The 22,180-nt window shown below is 35.6% G+C and overlaps 1 protein-coding gene across 1 annotated transcript in view; it reads right to left on the bottom strand.

The window, feature by feature from the left end:
* Positions 1-2,679: 2,679 nt before the first annotated feature.
* The window catches only part of cfap58 (cilia and flagella associated protein 58), a 144,443-nt gene continuing 124,942 nt past the window's right edge, over positions 2,680-22,180 (bottom strand). Inside the window, exon 18 of the mRNA XM_067404945.1 lies at positions 2,680-2,821. Coding sequence (XP_067261046.1) covers positions 2,680-2,821 — 142 coding nt within the window. The remainder of the gene's footprint in view (positions 2,822-22,180) is intronic.

The following is a 22,180-nucleotide window of genomic DNA, read 5'->3' as shown; positions in this document are numbered from 1 at the left end:
TAATGTCACGATTGTTACTATTCATTTATATCCATTTGTTCGCCGTTATGCATTCATTATCCAGAGAAGTTGCATATTTAAACTGTATCTCATCATGCAGCGACAGAAACAAATCAGAAATGTGTTCGATTTCACTTCTTTTTTTTAATCAGGACTGTAACACATATTTTAATCATATAGATAGATAATATAGATAATCATCACATATAGATAATCATCAAGTTTTCTAATACAGGCAAATAATGTGTGAAAGTATACGTATAATAGACCCATGCCTTTGTGTGTAAAGATGGAATCAAAAATTGAATCAAAAATTGAATTTATATTGGCATAGTTGAATAACAAGAGTTCAGTACATGGAAAAGACATACATTGAGTTTCAAACTCCATTGTTTCCTCCTTCTTATATAAATCTCATTTGTTTAAAAGACCTCAGAAGAACAGGCGAATCTCAACATAACACCGACTGTTATGTAACAGTCGGGATCATTAATATGTATGCCCCCAATATTTTCATATGCCAGCCCATGATCGAGGCATTAGACAAGGGCAGGACGTATTAACGTCTGGATCTGTGCACAGCTGAATCATCAGACTAGGTAAGCAAGCAAGGACAACAGCGAAAAATGGCAGATGGAGCAATAATAACTGACATGATCCATGATATCATGATATTTTTAGTGATATTTTTAAATTGTCTTTATAAATGTTTCATTAGCATGTTGCTGTTATTTTCATTTTTAAACACTTGCAGTCTGTATAATTCATAAACAGAACTTCATTCTTTATAAATCTCTCCAACAGTGTGTAATGTTAGCTTTAGCCACGGAGCACTATCAAACTCATTCAGAATCAAATGTAAACATCCAAATAAATACTATACTCACATGATCCAACGCAGGGAGCGTGCTATTTAAAGGGGCCGCAGCCTGAATCGGTGCATAGTTAATGATGCCCCAAAATAGGCAGTTAAAAAAATGTATTAAAAAAAAATCTATGTGGTATTTTGAGTTGAAACTTCACAGACACATTCAGGGGACACCTTAGACTTATATTACATCTTGTAAAGACTGGATCTAGGGCACCTTTAAGCATGACTGTTTGGATTTATATGAATTGTTAACGCTACAATAAGAGTCCATTTGTAACATTAAATAAGGTTAATAAAAGTATTGTTCATTTTTAATTTTAAAGTTGCCTCTTCCATTAGTTATAATGCACTATGAATTAACATGAATGGTCAATGTATAATTAATATATTAGTATATTTTATGTTCAAAAATTTAAATATAAACATTTAGCCATTTTTTTTAATTCAAAGAAACAAAATGTGAGAAAGAGTTCAAACTGAACACAATCTTGCTGCCCAAACTGTGTGTAGAACAAGTGGTCTTAAGTATTGAAAGTAAAAGTACATTTAATATAACATACTTTATAATGTTTAATATTTTTATACATAAGTACAAAAAAAAAAAAAAAAAAAAATATATCACATACTTTAAAACTTTTACTCAAGTAACATTCTAAACAATGACTTCTACCAAAGTCATTATCTGGTAAGATATCTATACTTTTACTTTTAATTATGGTTTTCGAGTACTTTATACACCACTGGGAAACAGCTATATAATGTTTCTTCCCATCTCATATTTATCACCATGTCGCGTTTAGGGCACTGTAGTATACCCAATATTTGTGTGCGCTGTGTATTTTTTTTATACCCATTAGAACATACTGTCATTAGCTTAGTAACATGCTAATGATAAACTCCATTAAAATCAAAAATAGTCTTATTTAAAAAAACAAAACAAAACACTGTTTACCCAATATTTGTGTGCGCTGTGTATTTTTTTTTATACCCATTAGAACATACTGACATTAGCTTAGCAACATGCTAATGATAAACTCCATTAAAATAAATAATAGTCTTATTTTAAAAAAAACAAAAATAACAACAACAACAACAAAAAACTGTTTACCCAATATTTGTGTGCGATGTGTATTTTTATGCTTATTAGAACATCCTGTCATTAGCTAACCAACATGCAAAACTGTGCACAATATGCGAGGATGTAAAGATTACTATTTATATGATGCAAAGAGCTGCTGCTTATGCAGAGCGTTCCAAATCGGTTACTGAGGTTTCGTTTCAGTTAGAATGCTGCTTATGTAGGAAGTTGACAGCAAGTGAGCTCACTAGGTTTTGGAATAGAGTCAATGTGGATGTATGTCAAAAATGGCTTAGAAACAATTACAGTATCATAGACCCACCAGAATAAAATTCTTTGCACATACTCACAAATCCACAAAAAGCCCACATTCCTAAAAAAAAAAAAAATGTAACAGGATGTTGAGGACAGCGACAAGTACACATAGTGTCATATTATACACAGCAGCCAACAGCACCTGCACACTAGAAAACAAGAGAGCACTACATCTGAGAGCGACAGAGGACTAGAGAGGCAAATAGAGATTGTGTTTGTGTGTGGATTTGTGCGAGTGTTTAGTGCAGAATGAAACAGAAACTTTTCAGTGAAAATAACAGACTTTATTTTATTCCAGAAGCGCATTGCTTACAGCAGCTGACTGAGTAGCTGGCCAGCACCAATCGAGCTGAATAAATACGAGAAAACACGTTCTATCAAGAGGCGATGATGGGTGATCGCATCAGGATGGGCATCAGGACTGCTGTTCCAGGGCTTGAAGTGTCATCCTGTTGTGCTGCTTAAAACTGAAGCCCCCTCCAGTGAATCTGGGGCCATCCGGACGCTGAGGCTGAATCACAGGCTGTCCAGCCGCGGCGAGACTTCGCTCCTTCTCCCTGCAGAGATGACAGAGAGCAAGACACTCAGTTAGGGTTCATACAGGAAGTGTTCTTGAGTTCTGTCTGAATTTATCCATTTACGCATGCATCAGATGGTCATCAGTGTCTCGCTCAGTTAGGGTCGTATTTTAACACTAGCTACGCATAGCTAAAATGTGAAACATTTATTTTGAAATAACATACTTTTAGATAAATACATAAGTAAATAAATATTTTTTTTAGTGCTTCAATGTTCGTTTTAATCATGAATGAACCAGTCAAAAGAAGCAAGTGGTGGAACAAGCATCTTGAGTGTAAGAAGCTACTCTAACATTTATGTCTTAATTTAGGATAACCAGTGACAAGTTGTTAAAACGAATCTCAAGACCTTGAGACGTTCCATTCTACTGCACTCCATCTAACAGCAGTTAAACGCAAGAAAGCATCCGACCCCTTAAAGTGCAGAAAGATGCACGGCTTGTTACGTTTTTATATTACAATCCCGCAGATAAACATCCACTGAGAGGTGAAGTAGCACACATCTAAACAAATCACAAATATATCAAGCAACGCACACAAGCTCACATTTAGGCACACTTTCTCTGTCCTTTTCTAGCTTACGCTCCTGTCTAACAACTACACACCAGACGAAAAGATCCACACACTCTTACTATTTCCCAGGAGAGAACATCTGTTACTATCCAGCTCGCTTTCAACTGTGCTCCAGTGATCATGGATCTCTTGTTCAAAACACTGTTATTCCAGGACCTCTCTAACACACACGCAGAGAGAGAGAGAGAGAGAGAGAGAGACATCACTCACTTACTTTGTTTGTCCTATACCAAATGCCATCAATTAATATTCACTGACTGTGTAATGCAATTTCACAGTGGGGCCGATGAAGACATTTGGCAACAAGCTTTAAACACAAGCAAACACACAGCTCATCCAACATTTGGTAAACAAAAAGAGCAAAATAAATGTTGCGAGTACGATGAAATATGTTGATTCTTGGATGTGGCTCTCGACATCTGTCAACAAGCTTTGACTGAAACTCTGTGGTTGACAAGTAGTGTCATTGTCATCTGGAACAAACGGCTTCTGACAACCCAAGGATCGCCATGATGATTAACAACCCAGATCTCCGACCAGTCTTAGGGAAGGGATTTGCTCTGTGAAGTCATTATGAGGTTTTATTTGAATAAAACACTGCTCTGAATCATTAAGGCCCAATGAATTGACATATATATATATATAAATATTGTATATATATATATGTATATAGACAAACTATGCCTTTAAATGGTGCCTAATAGCAGTTTGTAGATAAAGAGCTGTTTTTTATCTTGCTGAAACCCTGTTTTTATCTTGCTGAAACCCTGCTTTTATCGATGATCTTCATCTTTTATATTACAAGCAGACTTGTTGACAGACGCTTGAGCTCACAGGTCTTCCTCGGTGTCAGAGCTGCACACTGACTCAACAATATTTCAAGTTCTGAGTGCGGCGTACTTGAACTAGTTTGCTGATATCAGAGCGTCACAGCTGTGCAGCAGGTTAACCGTACGTGTCCACTGGTGCGGAGTCGAGCGTGCGTTTCCAATGCATTCTCTATTGGAGCTGACTCACGCAGGGGATTATGGGATTGACAGCGGGGAAAAGGTGAGGATGTTAGGAAGTTGAGAAATGCTAGATGGTGGGTGTCAGCCAGTTGCTGTGAGATGAAGGCTGTGAATTCTGTCATGAGCATTTCAAAATCAGTTTCTTGAGAGTTTAAAGCTTAAATCATATCGAAACATAATATTGCACTACCTTTCAAAAGTTTGGGGTTGGTAACCCTTTTTTTTAAGGTTCCATTTTTGAAACATAATTAAATTTGAACAAAATTAAAAATTCTAAAGCATGTATTAATCATGGTTAATATTAATCTTAGCATTTACCAATACATTAGTCAAATCAAAAGTTGAGCTAACATGAACTAACAATGAACAGTTGTATTTTATTAGTTAACATTAAGACAGATTAATAAATATATTATTATCGCAATATTAACAGTCTACTAAGTTAATGAGTTAGTAATAGTGCTTGTTCAAATGTGGTAGTTCACTATTAGCTAATCCATAACTACTATTTTTTTCATTCCTCCCAGAGAACTACTAAGAACTACAGGTTCATAATTAACATAAATAATGCATAATGTATATTTAATTCTAAAGTGAAGATAATGGCAACCCATTACTAATAACTCAATCCTTCAGAAGGATTTACTAATTATTTAGATCAGTATTCTAAAGTGAAAAGCACGATAATGACTGAAGTTATTGTAAGCTTTTGTGTCTTTGTAAGGTTTTGGATAGTTATGACGCAAGTGTTAATACAGCCTTTCTTTGGATCAGTATTCTAAAATGAAAAGCATGATAAGCTTTCAAGGATTTTGTAAGGTTTTGGATAGTAATTCTTTACGATGGATTTGGTACCACTTGAGGCATTACAGGCATTAAGTGGGTTACCATGATCTTCACTTTAGAATACTGATCCAAATACTTAGTAGGCTACTTCCTTTAGAAGTATGTTGGAACAATTGAGTCATTACAATCCAAAACCTTACAAAAAAAAAAAAAAAAAAAAAAAACTTCAGTTTTGCTTTTGACTTCTTTAAAGCAAATTTGTATTACAGTCTTTCAGTGTCACATGATCCTTCAGAAATCATTCTAATATGCTGATTTGCTGTTCAAGAAACATTTATTATTATTATCAATGTTGAAAACAGTTGCGCTGCTTAATATTTTGTGGAAACTGTCACATTTTTTTCTTTGGGATTCTTTGATGAAAAGAAAGTTTCAGAGAACAGCTTTTTTTAATAGACATATTTTGTTAATATTGGAAATGTCTAAACTGTCACTCAACACACATACAAAATCTTACCCCAAACTTTTGAACGGTAGTGTATATTTAATTTAGATTTCAAATGCAGTTTCACTGTGGCTAAATTAAAAAAAGTATTAAATGAAAACTTAAATGTGTTTTTGGTTTTTTAGATTATCATCTGTAATTGTGCATATTTATGAATTATTGACCTTACACTGAATTGCATTAATGAAGCCGACAAAAGACAACCAAACTGCTGAACATTTCACAGAAGGTACCCTAAAACTGGCAGATCTTTGGCATTTTGAGTGGATTTCTTGCATGGCTGTGAGTGCGGAGGTATGAGTGAGTGATTTTCCAGTACAGGAGGAAACTGAACCACAGGTTCTCCTCTGAACCTTTGCCATTATCACAAGTGACAGAAAAGTTTCTAACTGCTTTCCAAGGGTACGTTTCCCATTCAACAACATAACTCACTGCTTCACCACCACAATGCAGAAGAAACTAACTAGCAACTCATGACTTTTTCCCAAAAACGCAGTAACTTTGTCGCACATCCGTCAATATAATGACGTCACACAAGTAGTTGAGAGTAATAACGTCTACTAATTAATATGTTCCAGATTTTATTAATGTTAGATTATTGCTGTAAATAACAAACATGGCATCTGAAGACTATTTGCTATTGTTGTTCTCCGCTGTTTTGCTTTATTTCTAGATGTTTCATTCAAACAGGGGTTGAATCAAGATTTTGGGGGGAACCCTAAAATCTAGTGTTGATTAGTGATCCTTATTGCCAAAAAAACATAAAAAATATTTGTGTGTTTTCTGATAGTATACACAAAGATAAGCTAAAAAATAAAATAAAATCTTAAGATATTCAATTAATAAACACATGCAAAACAACATCTTACAGGAAATTAAAAAGGACTGACGTAAACAGCCAGTATTTTATCCGTTTTGAATAAAACACTGCTCTGAATCAATCTGGCCCAATTTAACACCTGTTTATTTGTTTATATGGGGAAAAGGTATACTGCAGTGTTCCCGCACTCCCTGGTCTCTAATAACACGATGGCCCTCCATCAAATTACATTCATCTATTGTTTATTAAACGCATGATTAATTCATTGGCGCAAATAAATCAATCAGCATGTTTAGCAGAGCTGTAATAATAGTCTATGGAAGTTTAAAAATCAGTGAGTTAGGAATCAGGACATGACCATATTATATGGAATTATGCAGAAAGCAGTTACATTACGTGCAGAGTTTATTCAATACGTCCCCATGCCGGCAGGAATAATAAAGGTGGAAGATATGATTATTTGCCTGTCTTTCAAATCAGTCAGCTCACTCCATCTGGCTGATTATACGTCCCCTCTACCACAGTAATTCAATTATGATCTATAGTTTCACGTAGGCAGGCGGAAAGAGAGAAACAGAGAATAAAGTCAAGACAAGGAGGGAGGGAAGAATGGCCGCTCTAGAGATTCTAAATCAATAACAGATGGTGATTTGTGTGTGGTTGGAATGTGAAGGTTTCATATCTTAAAGAGTACAGCGGTGAATATTCCATCACACTTTTTACATTTCTTTTCATCAGAATAATTATATCTTCTACCAAAAACTTTTCTTTCTCCATATAGCTCAACCTGTTCATGCCCCTTTACTCACAATATTCTGTTAAATATTTAAAGACTATGAAAAGACAGGAGCACTTAAATTGTTAGCGAATATTATAGTCTTTCACACCTACATTTAATGATTAATGAATTCATTAAAAAAACTTTCTAAAATAGCTCTCTAAATTTTTGTACTGCAGAAAAACTTTTAGAAACTGGTAATGCTGGTCATTTTGAGTCATCTACAGATAAATCAACAGAACTTGTGTAGTTGGGATGGACTGAGTTCCATTTGTGCTAATGTAGTTAACATTTATGCTAAATTAAAATTTAAATAAAATTAAATGAATATGCACTTTGGTCGCACCATACATCAATATTTTTACGAAAGAATGTTAATTTAGAAATAGTTATATATATATAACTTTACTATAAAGGTTCCGTTTGTTAACATTAGTTAATGTGCACTCTATGTGCACTCTAAAAATACTGGGTTAAAACAATCCAAGTTGGGATGAAAATGGACAAACCCAGCGATTGGGTTGTTTTACCTCAATGGATGGGTTAAATGTTTGCCCAACCTGCTGGGCAGTTGTATTTAACCCAACTATTGTTTAAAAACTGCTATACTCTTGTAGTGATTTTTACTTTGTCCATCCAAGGACGCGAAGTAAAATAGGGATTGGTACTCATGTCACCGCTGACGTTGTGATTTTGGATCACACGTCTCTTAAGGTGTGGTTATGAGTACATCAGATAACCACTTTCCCCCCCTTTCCCTAGTTCAGGGCACCAGTCAGGGTCTTTCACTCCCTACAGGGGCTTTCATTCATTTAGAATTAATGTAAAGTGGTCAGCTGATTTATCTGAAAGATTGGTGAAATTGCTAACTTGTAGAGCCTTTTCTGTATTATCAGCACAAGGAAGACACAAGTGTAATAAAATAAATTTTATTAACAAAAAGATAAACAAGAATAACTAACACAACTACTAAATGAATACCATGAATGATAAAGGAATAAAGTGTATAAGATACATAGAATACAAGTGATTAAGTTGGGTGTGGCTATGGAAGAGTTACGTTATCTTAGGGAAAGATAAACTGTTTCTCTGAAAATAATAAGGTGGAGAACCTTATTATGCACCAAACAAATAAACGAACGATTATTTGTTATTAACTAAAATCAGCTATATTACATCTAATGGAAGTTAGGAAATTATATACTGATAATATACAACAATGCCAAGGTCTCTGGAAAGAGGTTTGGTTAAGTGATATTTACGTTCCACTTGGTCGAGTCTGATGATGGTGACGTCTTCCACTGTTTGTGCTGGGTGACAGTGCAGTGGGGAGAGGAGCCAGAATCTGTTTCAACAGTCTTGAACACGAAGCTCTGTGGGATGCTGATCTCCTGGAGCACCAAAGGGTCCTAAAATCTGGAACACGCAGATGAGGCCCTGGTGTAGGTGCAGAAGGTCCTTAACAATCTGGAACACGCAGACGAAGGTACCTTGAAGTGAAGGTTTGCTCTCCTGAGCTTAACCTTGTTGCAGATGTCGTCACTGTCTCGCTGGACGGAAACTTTGAACGTAGTGTTGGTTAATGTCTCTTTCCTCAAAAGCTGGAGGCTTAGAACGTGGTCGTCTCTGTTGCTGCCTCACAAGCTGTAGACTCAGATCATGGGATCTGTCGTTGTCTCTCTGGATGGACCAGAGGCTCAGAATGGTGTTGTATCTGTTAATATCTGTCCCCGTGCAGGACAGACTCAGAACGGTGTATCTGTTGTGTCTTTCCCTGTTTGAAGGGCAGACTCAGAACGATCTATCTGTTATGTCTATCCCCTTTGACGGACAGACTCAGAACGCTATATCTGTTACGTCTTCCCCCTTTCAAGGGCAGACTCAGAACAAGGAGTGTCTGTAGAAAGGGTACCTTTATCCCTTTCTGATGAGGAGGAGATTGCATTTTGGCGCTTCTCCATTCGAGTGCTGTGATTGGCTCCTGGCATCAGAGGGGACACACAGAGTGTGGCCCACCCTTCTCTCCCCTGTGGAACTCATTTGCATAAAGCACAAAGTTGGAGGTCTTTACAGTGTCTTTAAAGTTTACCAATGCATTTCTCACTTTCCAAACCACCACCAGAATACCTTTGGCAATATTCTAAACAAATAAAGACTAAACATGATGGAAAAAGATTGAACTGTCATTCAATTGTACATTAACAGCTGTATTTGTATCAGATGTTGCACTACAAATGGCTGTCACTGAGAATACTTATTTCTGTGAATAAGTGTGAAATGGATGTGTAGTTTGCATCAGTTTTAAGTTTTCAAACATAGTTTTGAATGGATTCGGATGGATCTTTGTAATCTCTCTTTGTTTCACCCATTTCTACTAAGGTCCCAAGGAATTTTTATGGCAGTCTCTGGCCAACTTAAGGAAATAATTTCTAGATGGGTGAAGGGCAGTAACTGCCTGTGGACCAATGAGAAGCCTTGTCCTTCCCAGGCTTGGTACAAGAGGTCTTCTTCTTACCCTCTAAGAAAGGTCTGGATGTTGTCCTTCCATCTTTATCTGATGGCGTTGGACAGTTTGTTTGTGTTAGGCCACCAAGATCCAATCAAAATGTAGCAAACCTTTGTCCACTGTTACAGAGAGAGAGGGGCCCAGCCGTAAACTGGGCCCTGGAATTCACTACACTCTAAAAACTAACTACACTTAAAATTAACCAAAAACAGGTTGGCAATTAAAAATCAGACACAGAATTTCTAGAGGCAATAATGATCAAAAGGTGAATATTTATGAATAAGCAATTTAATGAATGTTTGTTTTATTATTATTCGTTAAACGTTAGTAAATGTTAATTTCCAACATACTTTGTGTTCATTTTAAGCAAGCAATACAGTCATTTTTTAAACAATAGTTGATTTTAGTGATGTGTCGTTCTTGAACGATTCGTTGATTTTGAACAAATCTTTAATGTGACTCGGGAAGAACGAATCGTCTCGGGGGGTGATTCGCTCAGTCGCGCATGTGCAATATTCTACAGGTTCTGTACTGCTAGTAGTAGTTCACCTGATGATTCAATTGATTAGTTAATTTCATGAGTCTTTAGGGTTTTGAGTCGTTCCTTAATCACGTGACAGACCCATACGCTACCAATGCATTCTGAGCCGGAAAGAGAATTGATTAGTTCTTTTTATGAGTCTTTCGGGTTTTTGAGTCCTTCCTTAATCACGTGACAGACCCATACGCTATGCTGTGTGACCCAAGCACATTATATTTATTAGTAAATAACGTTAACTCTCCAGTTTTGTTTGAGTTTGTGTTACAACTGTTAAAGCTTGTTATCATAAAGTTATCATAACCTTGATGTCTTAAACTAACATTAATAATTCAAATTCAAAATGTTATTTGCTTTTAATTTATGTCATTATGTCCTTTTTGAGCAATCTTCTTATACATATATTAGACTAATATGTCAAGTCTGACTAGGAAAAGCAATTATTATAACAGCAAAATCAAAATTGGAGTAAAAATGAACAAACTAGGCTATAAATACTTTGTATTGTAGGCTTGGATTATTATATTATTAAATAGCCTAGTGTTTATTTACAGATAGACAGACAAAAAGATAAATTAATCAATACTTTATTTATTTATAATAACACCACAGATCCTCAAGAAACAGTAACAAAAACAGTGACAGAAATATCAGAAATAGCGTGGGTCTGTCACGTGATTAAGGAACGACTCAAAACCCAAAAGACTCATAAAAAGAACTAATCAATTCTCTTTCCGGCTCAGAATGCGTTGGCTTAGTGTATGGGTCTGTCACGTGTTTAAGGAACGACTCAAAAACCCGAAAGACTCATGAAGAGAACTAATCAATTCTCTTTCCGGCTCAGAATGCGTTGGTTTAGCATGGGACTGCCTGTCACGTCATTAAGGAATGACTTAAACCCGAAGACTTGTCAGACAAGAGGTGAGGTGAGCTTAATCAGCTTGTCATAAACTGAAGACCCAGGTAATGAATTAATCATTTCTGAATCTTATAGCATTGTAGTTTTGTATTGTTTGTAGTGGGTTCAACGTTTGCATAAGTAGTAGATGTGTTGGGGAAGTAACACGTAACATTTTAATTACATTTTGCTAAAATGAACGAAATGACTCGAAAAAAGATTCGTTCATTTTGTTGAACGAGACTCAAAAGTCCGAGTCAGTAAAATGATCCGAACTTCCCATCACTAGTTGAATTAAAACAACCCAATTGACCCTTCGCTGGGAGTTTGATTGACAAGCGATCTAACCAATCATGATGCTGAATCTGCCATTTTGTCCGACAAAGCAGTCAGGAGTCAGAAGATTAACCTTGGTGGACTTGAACTTGAAAACTGGTGTGTACTGACTCCCAGAGAACTACTAAGAACTACTATATACAGGTTCATATTTAACATAAATAATGCATAATGTATATTTAATTTTAAAGTGAAGGTCATGGCAACCCATTACTAATAACTCCCGTCCTTCAGAAAGAAGTGAAAAGCACGATAATTCTCTAGTAATGACTGAAGTTATTGTAAGCTTTTGTGTCTTTGTAAGGTTTTGGATACAAAAGTACTGGTGTGTACTGAAACAACTTTCCTTCTGATGTTCATTCATGTTTATTTGATGCTATAAAACTAGTAAGAAGAAATGATCGGTTCACGAGCCACTTGAGCTGAGGCGCTACAGCAATCTGTCACGACACAATAAAGAGCCACAAAACGTTTTTTATTGTTCGAATTTCTTAAAAAATTACACACTTTTTTAAAGCTGGGGCTTTGTTTAATATCATAAGTAACCTGCTTTGTCTTGTCTGTCGGCGTGTTGTCAGTGTCCTCTTTGCTCCGCAATGTATTTTTCACTGCGTGTGGATTGACAGCGCCATGGCTTGTCTGACAAAGCAACAGTAACTAAGGGGGGCGAGTCTTTGTGAAGGGTCAATTGCTGTGTTTGTCCATTTTCAACCCAGCATTTTTTAGTGTATATTAATTTCAACATTTTACTAATACATTATTAGAATCAAAAGATGTATCTGTTAATATTTAATGTAATATTTAATGGACCTGAGCTAACATTAACTAACAATGAACAGCTGCATTTTTATTAACTAAGGTAAACAAATATTAAAAAAAAAAAAATGCTATAACAAATGCATTGGTCACCGTCTTTGTTAGTTATTGCACTAAATAGCATTAATTAATGGGAACTAGTTACAAAGTGTTACCAAATATTTTAAACGGTAACACTTTAGAATACTGTTCCGTCATTAATGAATAACTGCACAGAACAAATGAGTAACACATTAGTAACACTCTAGTAACTACTATTAACTAACAAGAAACATGAATAATGCATAATATAAAATTTATTCTAAAGTGAAGGTCATGGTAACACTTTAGTAATGACTGAAATATTACCAAATCCTTCAGAAGGAATTACTAATTATTTGGATCAGTATTCTAAAGTGAGAAACATGATAACTACTGGATTCATTGTAATTTTTTGAGGTTATTGTAAGGTTTTGGGATAGTAATAACTCAAGTGTTACTACATCATTCTAAAGGAACTATTAATTATTTGGATCAGTATTCTAAAGTGAAGGTCATAGTAACCCACTAGTAATTAATTAAGTGTTACCAAATCCATCAGAAGGATTTACTATACCATAATGTACAAAAATGCAAAGAAATTATAACATATTTAATCACAATCAAAAACCTGAACTATTTTTTCTGTTAACACCGTTGATCTTGCTGGTTCCTTTGCTAAGACAATACAAACCTGCCATCATGAAACTCTGTGAGCCTCCTCCCAAAACTCCTTCTCATAACAAAGAAGCAACCACTCCTGTATCAAGGATGTGTCCTATTCTGTATGAGGTCAGAACAAGACCTCTCATAGCTGAGAGCAATTACACAGCTCTCCACATAGCAGAGGGCTTCAATCCAGCAGACATCACAATGTGCGCCTACTTAAGGAGAGACATTTTTATACAGGTTATGGTTTTTCTGCTCCTAGAGGTCTACAACCTTCACATAATCCATTGCGGGTTTCAGTTTAATGTAGTATAGAAAGTGTTCATGTGAGCAATCTGAATCAAGTCTGCTACAATCCAACTTATTTTTTCTTCTCAACTTATTTAATGTCTTTGTGTGTGTCAATGTAAGAAAATCTCCCTTTACAAACAAAATATTTGAAACTGATCCCTCTTTAAGTGAACTTCACAGAGACGTCAAACAAATCTCTAAAGTCCAGGCAAACAGCCAAACAAATGATTCCTCTTTGAACATCATTGGGCACGTTTCCATCTACTATCAACTGAATACTAATGTAATCAATGTCAATGTCAGATAGACATTGAAAGCTGTCGTCTGTGGAAGGCAATTTCTCCACACTGCTCAACAGGGGATCATTTGCATTATGTTTTGGCACAAAAACACAGACTTAACTGGAGGTTGTTTTAGACAGATAAAAAACATCTCGCCATCTTTCACTTAATCTCCCTTTTTTCCCCTACATCTCTCCCATGAGACCATGATCTTTATTGTAATGGTGTAAAAGTGGCTACAGCCACATCCATGACTCAGCAAATCGCTAGAGCAGGGTTTAAATAAACTACTCCTTAACCACAAGACTTGGATAAATACCAAGTTTCCCTCCCTAATTAAAGTGCAAGATGCTGCTTTTCAATCTAGAGACAGTATAGTGACTGTATGGTTAGATACAGTATGACTCACTTTAATGTCATAGGAGGACAGATTCCCAAAGCTGAGCCTGGTTCTTCTCAAGGTTTTCCCGTCCATTACCTAAACACCTTATGGATTTTTTCTTTATGACATTCGCCACAGTCACTGGAGGCTTTAGGACACTAAGGCATGGTTTTCTGCTTTCGAACAACATGGACTGTAAAAAATGTGCTATACAAAAACACATGAATTGACCAGGCCTTAATGCTAGTCCAAAAAAACCTGCCACCCTAAATGACTGTAAAACTTTCAGGAAATCTACAAATACAAAATGCTCATGCCTATGGAATGGCTTCATAAGTTTTATTACCCGTTTTGCCATTTTTCCTGAAATAGAACATTTTAGGACTACACTAGCAAATCGCAAAATTCGACAAATTCCATTCCAAGATTACACCATCTCACCTGCCATGAATAAAAAATAAAAAATAAAGGCTGGTTAGCATAGTCCATAGCCAGTTAGCTACTTGTCGATGTATTAATGTATTGTAGATGATCTGATTCTAAAAATATTATTTTCCTCCACTCACAGGCATTCAAAAGTATTCTGATGAAATAAAAGGTTGGCAACCAACATCAAATCCACAACTATTTCATTAGATGTTTCACCATTGTCCATTTGGGTGATCTCACATATGTGGAATGATTGTTAAACAAGGATGATATATATTGTTGCTGTCGGGTGGAAACCTTTTTAGGAAATACTGAAAAAACACAATTTTATTTTAACCCTTAAATGCATACCTCGGGTCTTTAGTGACCCGGGACGTCATTCACTACCCTCCTCCACATTCATTTTTTAAAGTTAGACATCAACCTTCTTGGTATTCCTCAATCAATTCATTATAAAGAATATAACAAGAAAAAAATCATAAAATTATAAAAGAATGCCTATTTTTGTATTCATTTTTTGTAAAAATTGTATAGGGTCGCAAACGACCCGAGGTGTGTATGAGTGTACTTATATTTTTTCTGCAATACAATAATTGAATCTTAGATGACGGAATAAGTGCAATTCACCTTTATTCCACAAGGTGGCAATGTCTGATACACAATGCTGAAGTAACGACTCGTTCAGACAGAAAACGAAATAATAAGAAAAACATGAAATGGCTCAGCGATTTACTGCAGAGCAAGTACTGAACGCAGTCAAATATGACTGTAACTATTACTGGATGGATCTGGTGAAGCTGTTAGCGATCGAAATATTGATTTTGAAGATGTTGAAAATGAAATGGTTCTGAGAATATGTTTGAGATCGCGAATGGGCTCATATTCGTGACCTCAAACATAAACCTAGCACATTATTTGCTGAATTCACTGGGAAATGAGCTCTGACGAGGACAGTGATGATGGCAAAAAAACATTTGCTCAAACTGGGCCCTTTCAAGCTCCAAAAGGTAACAAAATACTATTTATTTTATTCATCTGTAATTGTTTCTCTAATATCAGAGGAGTTTTATATTATCACGACAGGTAAAGATCCTTCCGTGTTGGATATAGATCCGGATCGATAAACACCCGAATATGTAAGAATGTAAGAATGGCGAAACAGTCATGCATTTAAGGGTTAAAGTCATCATGAAATCAAAATTGAACCTATTTATTTTGTTAGCACATATTACTAGTCTTGTGGTGAACAATTAATCTGTGCAAGGTAATACACAGAAAAAAAATATATAGTTTGCTCTCTATTTAATATTCTGTTTCACTTGGAAATATGTCACAACACTGGAGAAAAGTTGTTTGCAACTTCCGGTTCATGGGGACTTTAAATAATTGAATACAGTGCTTTACAGTATATGTGGTCAGACACTTGCATGTTGAGTTGTCAAAAGTACTGACTTCGGTACCTATCGGTACTAAAATTTTAAAAATGTGACGCTTTGAGCGCTGTTTAGCGGATTCGTAAACACCTCTGATCAGCCATTGTATTGACGTGCTCATCAGATATGTCAGTGATTGACTACAATGATCAACGCAAGGCAGCGTTTGAAAGCACATGGAAGTGTTTGAATTTGAAAGCGTTTTGAAAGCAGGAGCGGGAGCGTTTGAGAGCAGGCGTCTATCAGCGGACCGGTCCATGATAGACGCCTGCTTTCAAACGCTCCCATGTGTATCTGTGTAAGCGCTTGGTGAATAGCGTCATTGATGATTATTTACAACATTTTTACAGCGCTGATCATTGAAGCCAATCACTGACATATCCGATGAGCCGTGAACACAATGGCCAATCAGAGGTGTTTACAAATCCGCTCAACAGCGCTCAAAGCATCACATTTTTAAAATTTCAGTACCTGACTAGACTAGTCGGTACTTTTGACAACTCTACTTGCACAAGGTTTAGTTATAAGCTCTTTAATATTTTTTTATTGGTTAGATATTAGCAAAACCCACAGATAACCATAAAGGATGACCAATAGTAATGATATATGAAAAAAAAAAAAAAATGACGAAACAAGGTTTCCACCTGACAGCGACAATATTTAAGCAATCAACATATTAAAATGCCAAGTTGATTTACACATGAACAGTTCTGTAACAATGCTATCATGGCATTATTAAGAGACCTGCTCACCTATCGCTCTATTTATAAACATAAAATTAAATATTTATGAATTAATCACAGAAGTCTAAAGAATTGAATATGTTAAAATTGTAAAATCAATGTGAAATCCAAAAAAGTGATAAAAAAGTCTCCAGTACAAAAACTAAACAAAAGCAATGCACTTGCATAACGAAAACTAACAAAACTGTGGCAGCTTAAAGTTTTACAAGGAAGAAATTATCATTAAAAAACCTCTGACTTTGCTCTCAACTAAACCTCCACAAGATATTTCCAGTCAGTAAGCGCTCACTCAACTATGAGCCAAGAAGTTATTCCTGAAGGGATGTATTTGTGTATTTGCTTATATGCACGCTGAGTGTTTCTGCACCTTGTCATGCTTGATCAACTCTCATTACTGCCTCTTGTTTGCATCAAACCTCATAAACATGGCTACCGATGCCGCCCGTCTCACTCGCTACCCAGAATGCAATAATCCACATGTCCTCATTTGCATGCAATTTATTGTGAACTTGTCAGCATTGTGGTTGCCGCCTGTCTATTCTCTCATTTCAAATGAAGGCATCAAGACACCATCGCTCATCGCACGTCATCTGAAACAGAGAATTTACAAGCCAAGCCAGCTGTGATTACATTTCTTTTGGTTCCGTACAGCAAGCAAGGGGGGAAATTTGAAAATGAATGATCTGATGACAGACAGCATTAAAGACCCCGTCAGAAAGTTGAAGATGGTTAAAATGATTTGTTTGCTTTGCAGTAGTTAGTGAAATATTGATGGGTTGTAATAAAATGCTGTCTAGGGACATAGAGCCATTAATTGACACCGCCAGTTTAATTATTCAAGTCAATTTTAGCACTCCTGTGCTCTAATTTAAAAGAAATCTTTTGGTATCATTATCTCACTGTCCCAAAACCCCAAAATATGAAAAAACAAAAACAAAAAAAAAAAACATCATATAACATTTAGAACATCAAGCAGTGCCATTAAAATAGTCTTAATTGCTATTGATTTCTTGTTTTTGTAGTTCTGACATTTAGTTTAAACGGCCTTCGTTTCTATGTTAGAGAGAGGGGGGAAAACCATTGACTTTTTCAGTGTGTGGTCTGTTAGGTTTTAATCAATCAATACATTGAAAAGATGCTTGAAGCTTATTATGCGCTTTCCCTAGGAGAGAGGAAGGAAGCAAACAGTGTTTATTTGCTTTGCTCTCAAACATGTTCTTTACGGTTCTATAAATATAGTAAAAAAATAAAATTCGGTTGACTATTAGTACCGTGTGTGGTACCGTGGTTCAATAATGAAACTTATATGAAATGAAGGCTTAGTCACTCACTCCCCTTCTGAAAATGATTAGTTATTGCAATATTTCATTTGCACTTAAATATTCAATCTAATGAGGAAAGGAAATTTGTGGTCTTCTCTGGGGGAGGGGGGAAATTGAAGGAAGTGTATGAAATAGTAGTACTAAACAGCATTATTCAAGTCTTCTCCTATATATTTGTTGTCGTTGTTGTTTTATTTAATCCTTTTATTTTGCTGTTAAGATGTTTTCTTGTAGTGTTTCTGGATGTTTGTCTTTTTGGTGCTTGTTATAATGCTTTTTTATTGTAAAGCAATTTGGGCTCCATTTCTTGTATTTGTATGCTACAGTATACAAATGAATTCCATTATTATTGTTGTTGTTTTTGTTATTTTTATTAACTCTACAATCCACATTGCAACTCCAGCTTTGCAATATAATTACATTTTCAACTTCTGAGCATGTGATACATTGGTCACCTTTATTCACCTTTATTCTTATAGCACTTTATATAGTAGAAATTATTTCAAGCAGTTTTATAGTAATAAACAGGAAAGTAACAGAATTAATGATGCAAACATCAAATATAAGTAACTCAAATTCTGCAGTAAAGCAGCTGTAGCAAGATAATAGTGTCATTATTTAGCTCAATTCAGTTCAGTCTTGACTCAATTGTCTCTTCGCCGTGAGTTTGATTGACAGACCATCTAACCAATCATAACTCAGAATCTGACATTTTGTCCGACAAAGCAGTCAGGGGAGTTAGAAGATTAACGTCGGTGGACTTGAACTTGAAAAGTCGTGTGTACATACATCTTTCCGCAGTTGAAACAACATTCCTTATGATGTTCATTCATGTTTATTTGACGTTATAAATGAACTAGTAGGAAGAGATGATCGGATCACGAGCCGCTTGAACTGAGACGCTACAGCGATCTGTCACGAAACATTAAAGAGCCACAAAATGGTATTTATTGTTTAAATTTCTTTAAAAATGTCAAAATTTTAAATTTGAGACTTTGTTTCATATCAAAAGTAACCTGCTCTGTCTTGTCTGTCAATGTGTTGTCAGTGTCCTCTTTGCTCCGCAATGTATTTTTCACTGCGTGAGAACATGATGTGTGGCGAGAGATTCGCATGGTTTGTCGGAAGTAGCAACAGTAACTAAAGGGGGCGGGTCTTTGCGAACAGTCAATTCAGTTCAATAACTGTGTAAAATTCATTCATTATGAAGGTCAATTCAGATATAAGCAGCTCTACTAAAGACAATAGTGTCATTATTCAGCTTTGTTCTCATCTAATAGTGTTAGTGCAGGCAAATCAATAATTTTGCTGAATATTAAGTGTCCGCAACTAAGCAAGCCAAAGGCGACAGCGGCAAGTTAACCTTGGGAGAAACCAGGCTCAGTCGGGGGACCAGCCCTCCTCTGGACTACTGTAGATGACCTACATTGGTCCACTGTGAAGGCATCAATTTGATAAAGTGAAAAAGATGCCTGTACATCAGATGCTAAAACCTTCTTCAAAATACAGACAAATGGGCTGTTATCCAGAGATATCAGAACTAAAAAAAGAAAAAAGGATGCCCAAGGATGCCATAAGAGTAGGTTTGTATATCATTCAAATCTGTGGGTGGCTAGCTTAGTCCTGACATGACACAAGCTCGCCAAGCCTTCATGTTTACACTTTATGCACAAAGCCAAGATGTATAAAAAACACTACTATTGTGTGGTTAAAGCAGTTAATCCAAATGTCCTGAGTGAGCCAAAATGGCTTCCGGTGTTTTGGAGCAGATGGAGCCAGTTACCACACCTCAGTGGAGCTGAACCACGCAAGCAGAGAGAACAGAAAGGGTTGGTCGAGATTAAGTTTTAAATGGTCTGTGAGCACATCTGAAAAGCGAAAGAGAGAAAATGAAAAAAAAAAGAGGGAGACAAAAGAAATTTAATGGAAAACAATAGCATGAAGCATAAAAGCCTTTAAGTGAAAGATGGAGAATAAAACCCAACAGGACAAGAAAGAATACAGAGCAGTAAACACACTTGAAAAAACATAGAAAATTTAACTTCTGCTCTGTGCTGACAGATTATTTGATAGTGTGGAAAAGGCTGGGGCAACTATTTTTAATCTAAAATTAATTAGGGGAATTTCATTTGCTCTTGAAAGCAACCATGCAGTCATTAACATTAGGGGCAAAATTACACAGCGCCAGGCTTTTGATCAGCAAGAGACTGCTATTAGCAACAAAGGGAGTGCGATTCATTTACTTCATTATGCCAGTGTTGATTCTTTGAAATGTCATTCACAATTACGCACTGAAGTTTAAATCTTTTTACATTCACCAAACTCCCCGAAACCTAAACATATAAGTGTGTAAATGCATAATTCAGAGGAGATTGATCCAATGCAACAGCATTGATGTCCTTATGGCACTGAACAGAACTTTACTTTTCACAGCGATTCCATAGAAGAACAATTTTTGCTTCCCAAAGAACCTTTCAGTGTAAAGTTTTTAAAATAACAAAAAAAGTATATTTTCTTAGCGATATATGCTATTTACACTAAGTGAAAAGAGCAATATATTCTATTTACACAAAGTGACAATAGCAGCATTTTTTTGCGAAATTCTATTTACACTAGGTGAAAATAGTGATAGATTTGATTTACACCATGTAAAATTATCAGTACTTTGCAATAAGAGTATATAGTAATTAGATGCTATGTATTGGCAGATACTATTTGCACATCAGTATTTTTGTATGTTAACAGGATGCAATTATATCATAGAGTGTTAATTATTATATTTATTAAAATTATTAAATGGATGCTGTCTGATTAGGAGAATAAAAGCTTTTCAATAAATGCAAGCTCGGCAAAAGTCGGATTCAAATCTGCGAGCTTTACTTGCTATACTGCACCACTAAAGAAGTTGAATTTCAGGTGTCTTTTTTAAAACTTGAGTGGCCCAACCAGATATTGGTGGGTGGAGCTAGTGTAAATAGTGTTTGCCAAGGGACTCTATTTGCACTTATTGTAAACAGACATTATGTTTGTTTTTGTGAGTTTTTTTTTTTTTTTTTTTTTTTCTTGGTGTAAATCCAAAGGACCATTTTTCATTCAAAAGAACATTTTGTGCAATATAAATGGTTCAATGGATGCTAAAGGTTCTTCATTGAACCATCCATGCCAGAACCTTTATTTTTAAGAGTGTATACAAACTTTCTATATACAGTCGGTTCTGAAGTCTTGAATTTACACAATTTAAATGTAAATAAAAAGAAAGTTTTAAGATTCTGTCAAATTTGAAACAAAGTAATGTTATGATGTTAAAAGAAAAAGATATTTTCAAGATTCTGCTCTATTTCTACTAGTCAGATTTATACATGTCAGCTGAAGGGCTGCATTGTTAAAACAAAATGAGGACATTCTGTACCAAATACTAAGAAAATCATGTTCATTTTTCAGTTCAACTCTGCACTCTGTTTTTATGCTGAAAATATTATTTGCTAGGTGTTAAATCAGACAAAATTATTTTGCTAACAGTCTCAGGCTTTTGAACCCCACTGTATTAGGCTTTAACAGCAATAAACTGGTCAGTTACACTTGCACACCAAGGTCCTGCATTATTTAGTCAACCTTTTAACCATCTAAATCCATCCACTGACTCATTTTGACCCATTTAAATCTATTCATTGATGTTGCTATAATTGCTACTTTAAGCATGAAAGATTTTCTGCCCATTACCAATGTAGACAGGGTGTGCTGCAACATATGCTAACCAGAAAGGTTAAAACAAGCTAGGCAAGCAGATTTCCACCCCCTTGATGCTGTGCATACGTGTTCCTCTAATCTCCTGCCTTATTTATAAAAAAAAAAAACTCAACCATCTCAGCCTCATCCAATATGCTGAAAATGCTGTCTAAAAACTCATAGCACACATCATACAGTGTTGCCAACCTACTCATTATTTTAAGTAGCTAAACTACAGTTGGGTTATCCTTTAAAAAAGTAGCTAGCTAAAAGCTACTAACAAAAGTAGATAGTTTTTTTTCATAGTGAATTTGCTTAAACCTTAAAATCAATCAATCAATAAATAACCACAATTAAATTTAGCCAAGATTTAGTTACATATCAAGGTGCTAGTCTTTCATAACAGAATGGTTTCAATTCAGCTGTCTTGTCTCCAATGGACTGCAAATCACTTAGCACTTTCCTTAAATATCTCTGT

The sequence above is a fragment of the Chanodichthys erythropterus genome, chromosome 12 (genome assembly GCF_024489055.1).
Source record: "Chanodichthys erythropterus isolate Z2021 chromosome 12, ASM2448905v1, whole genome shotgun sequence".
In the NCBI taxonomy this organism is placed as follows: Eukaryota; Metazoa; Chordata; class Actinopteri; order Cypriniformes; family Xenocyprididae; genus Chanodichthys; species Chanodichthys erythropterus.
This window is presented reverse-complemented; position numbering and strand designations above follow the sequence as displayed.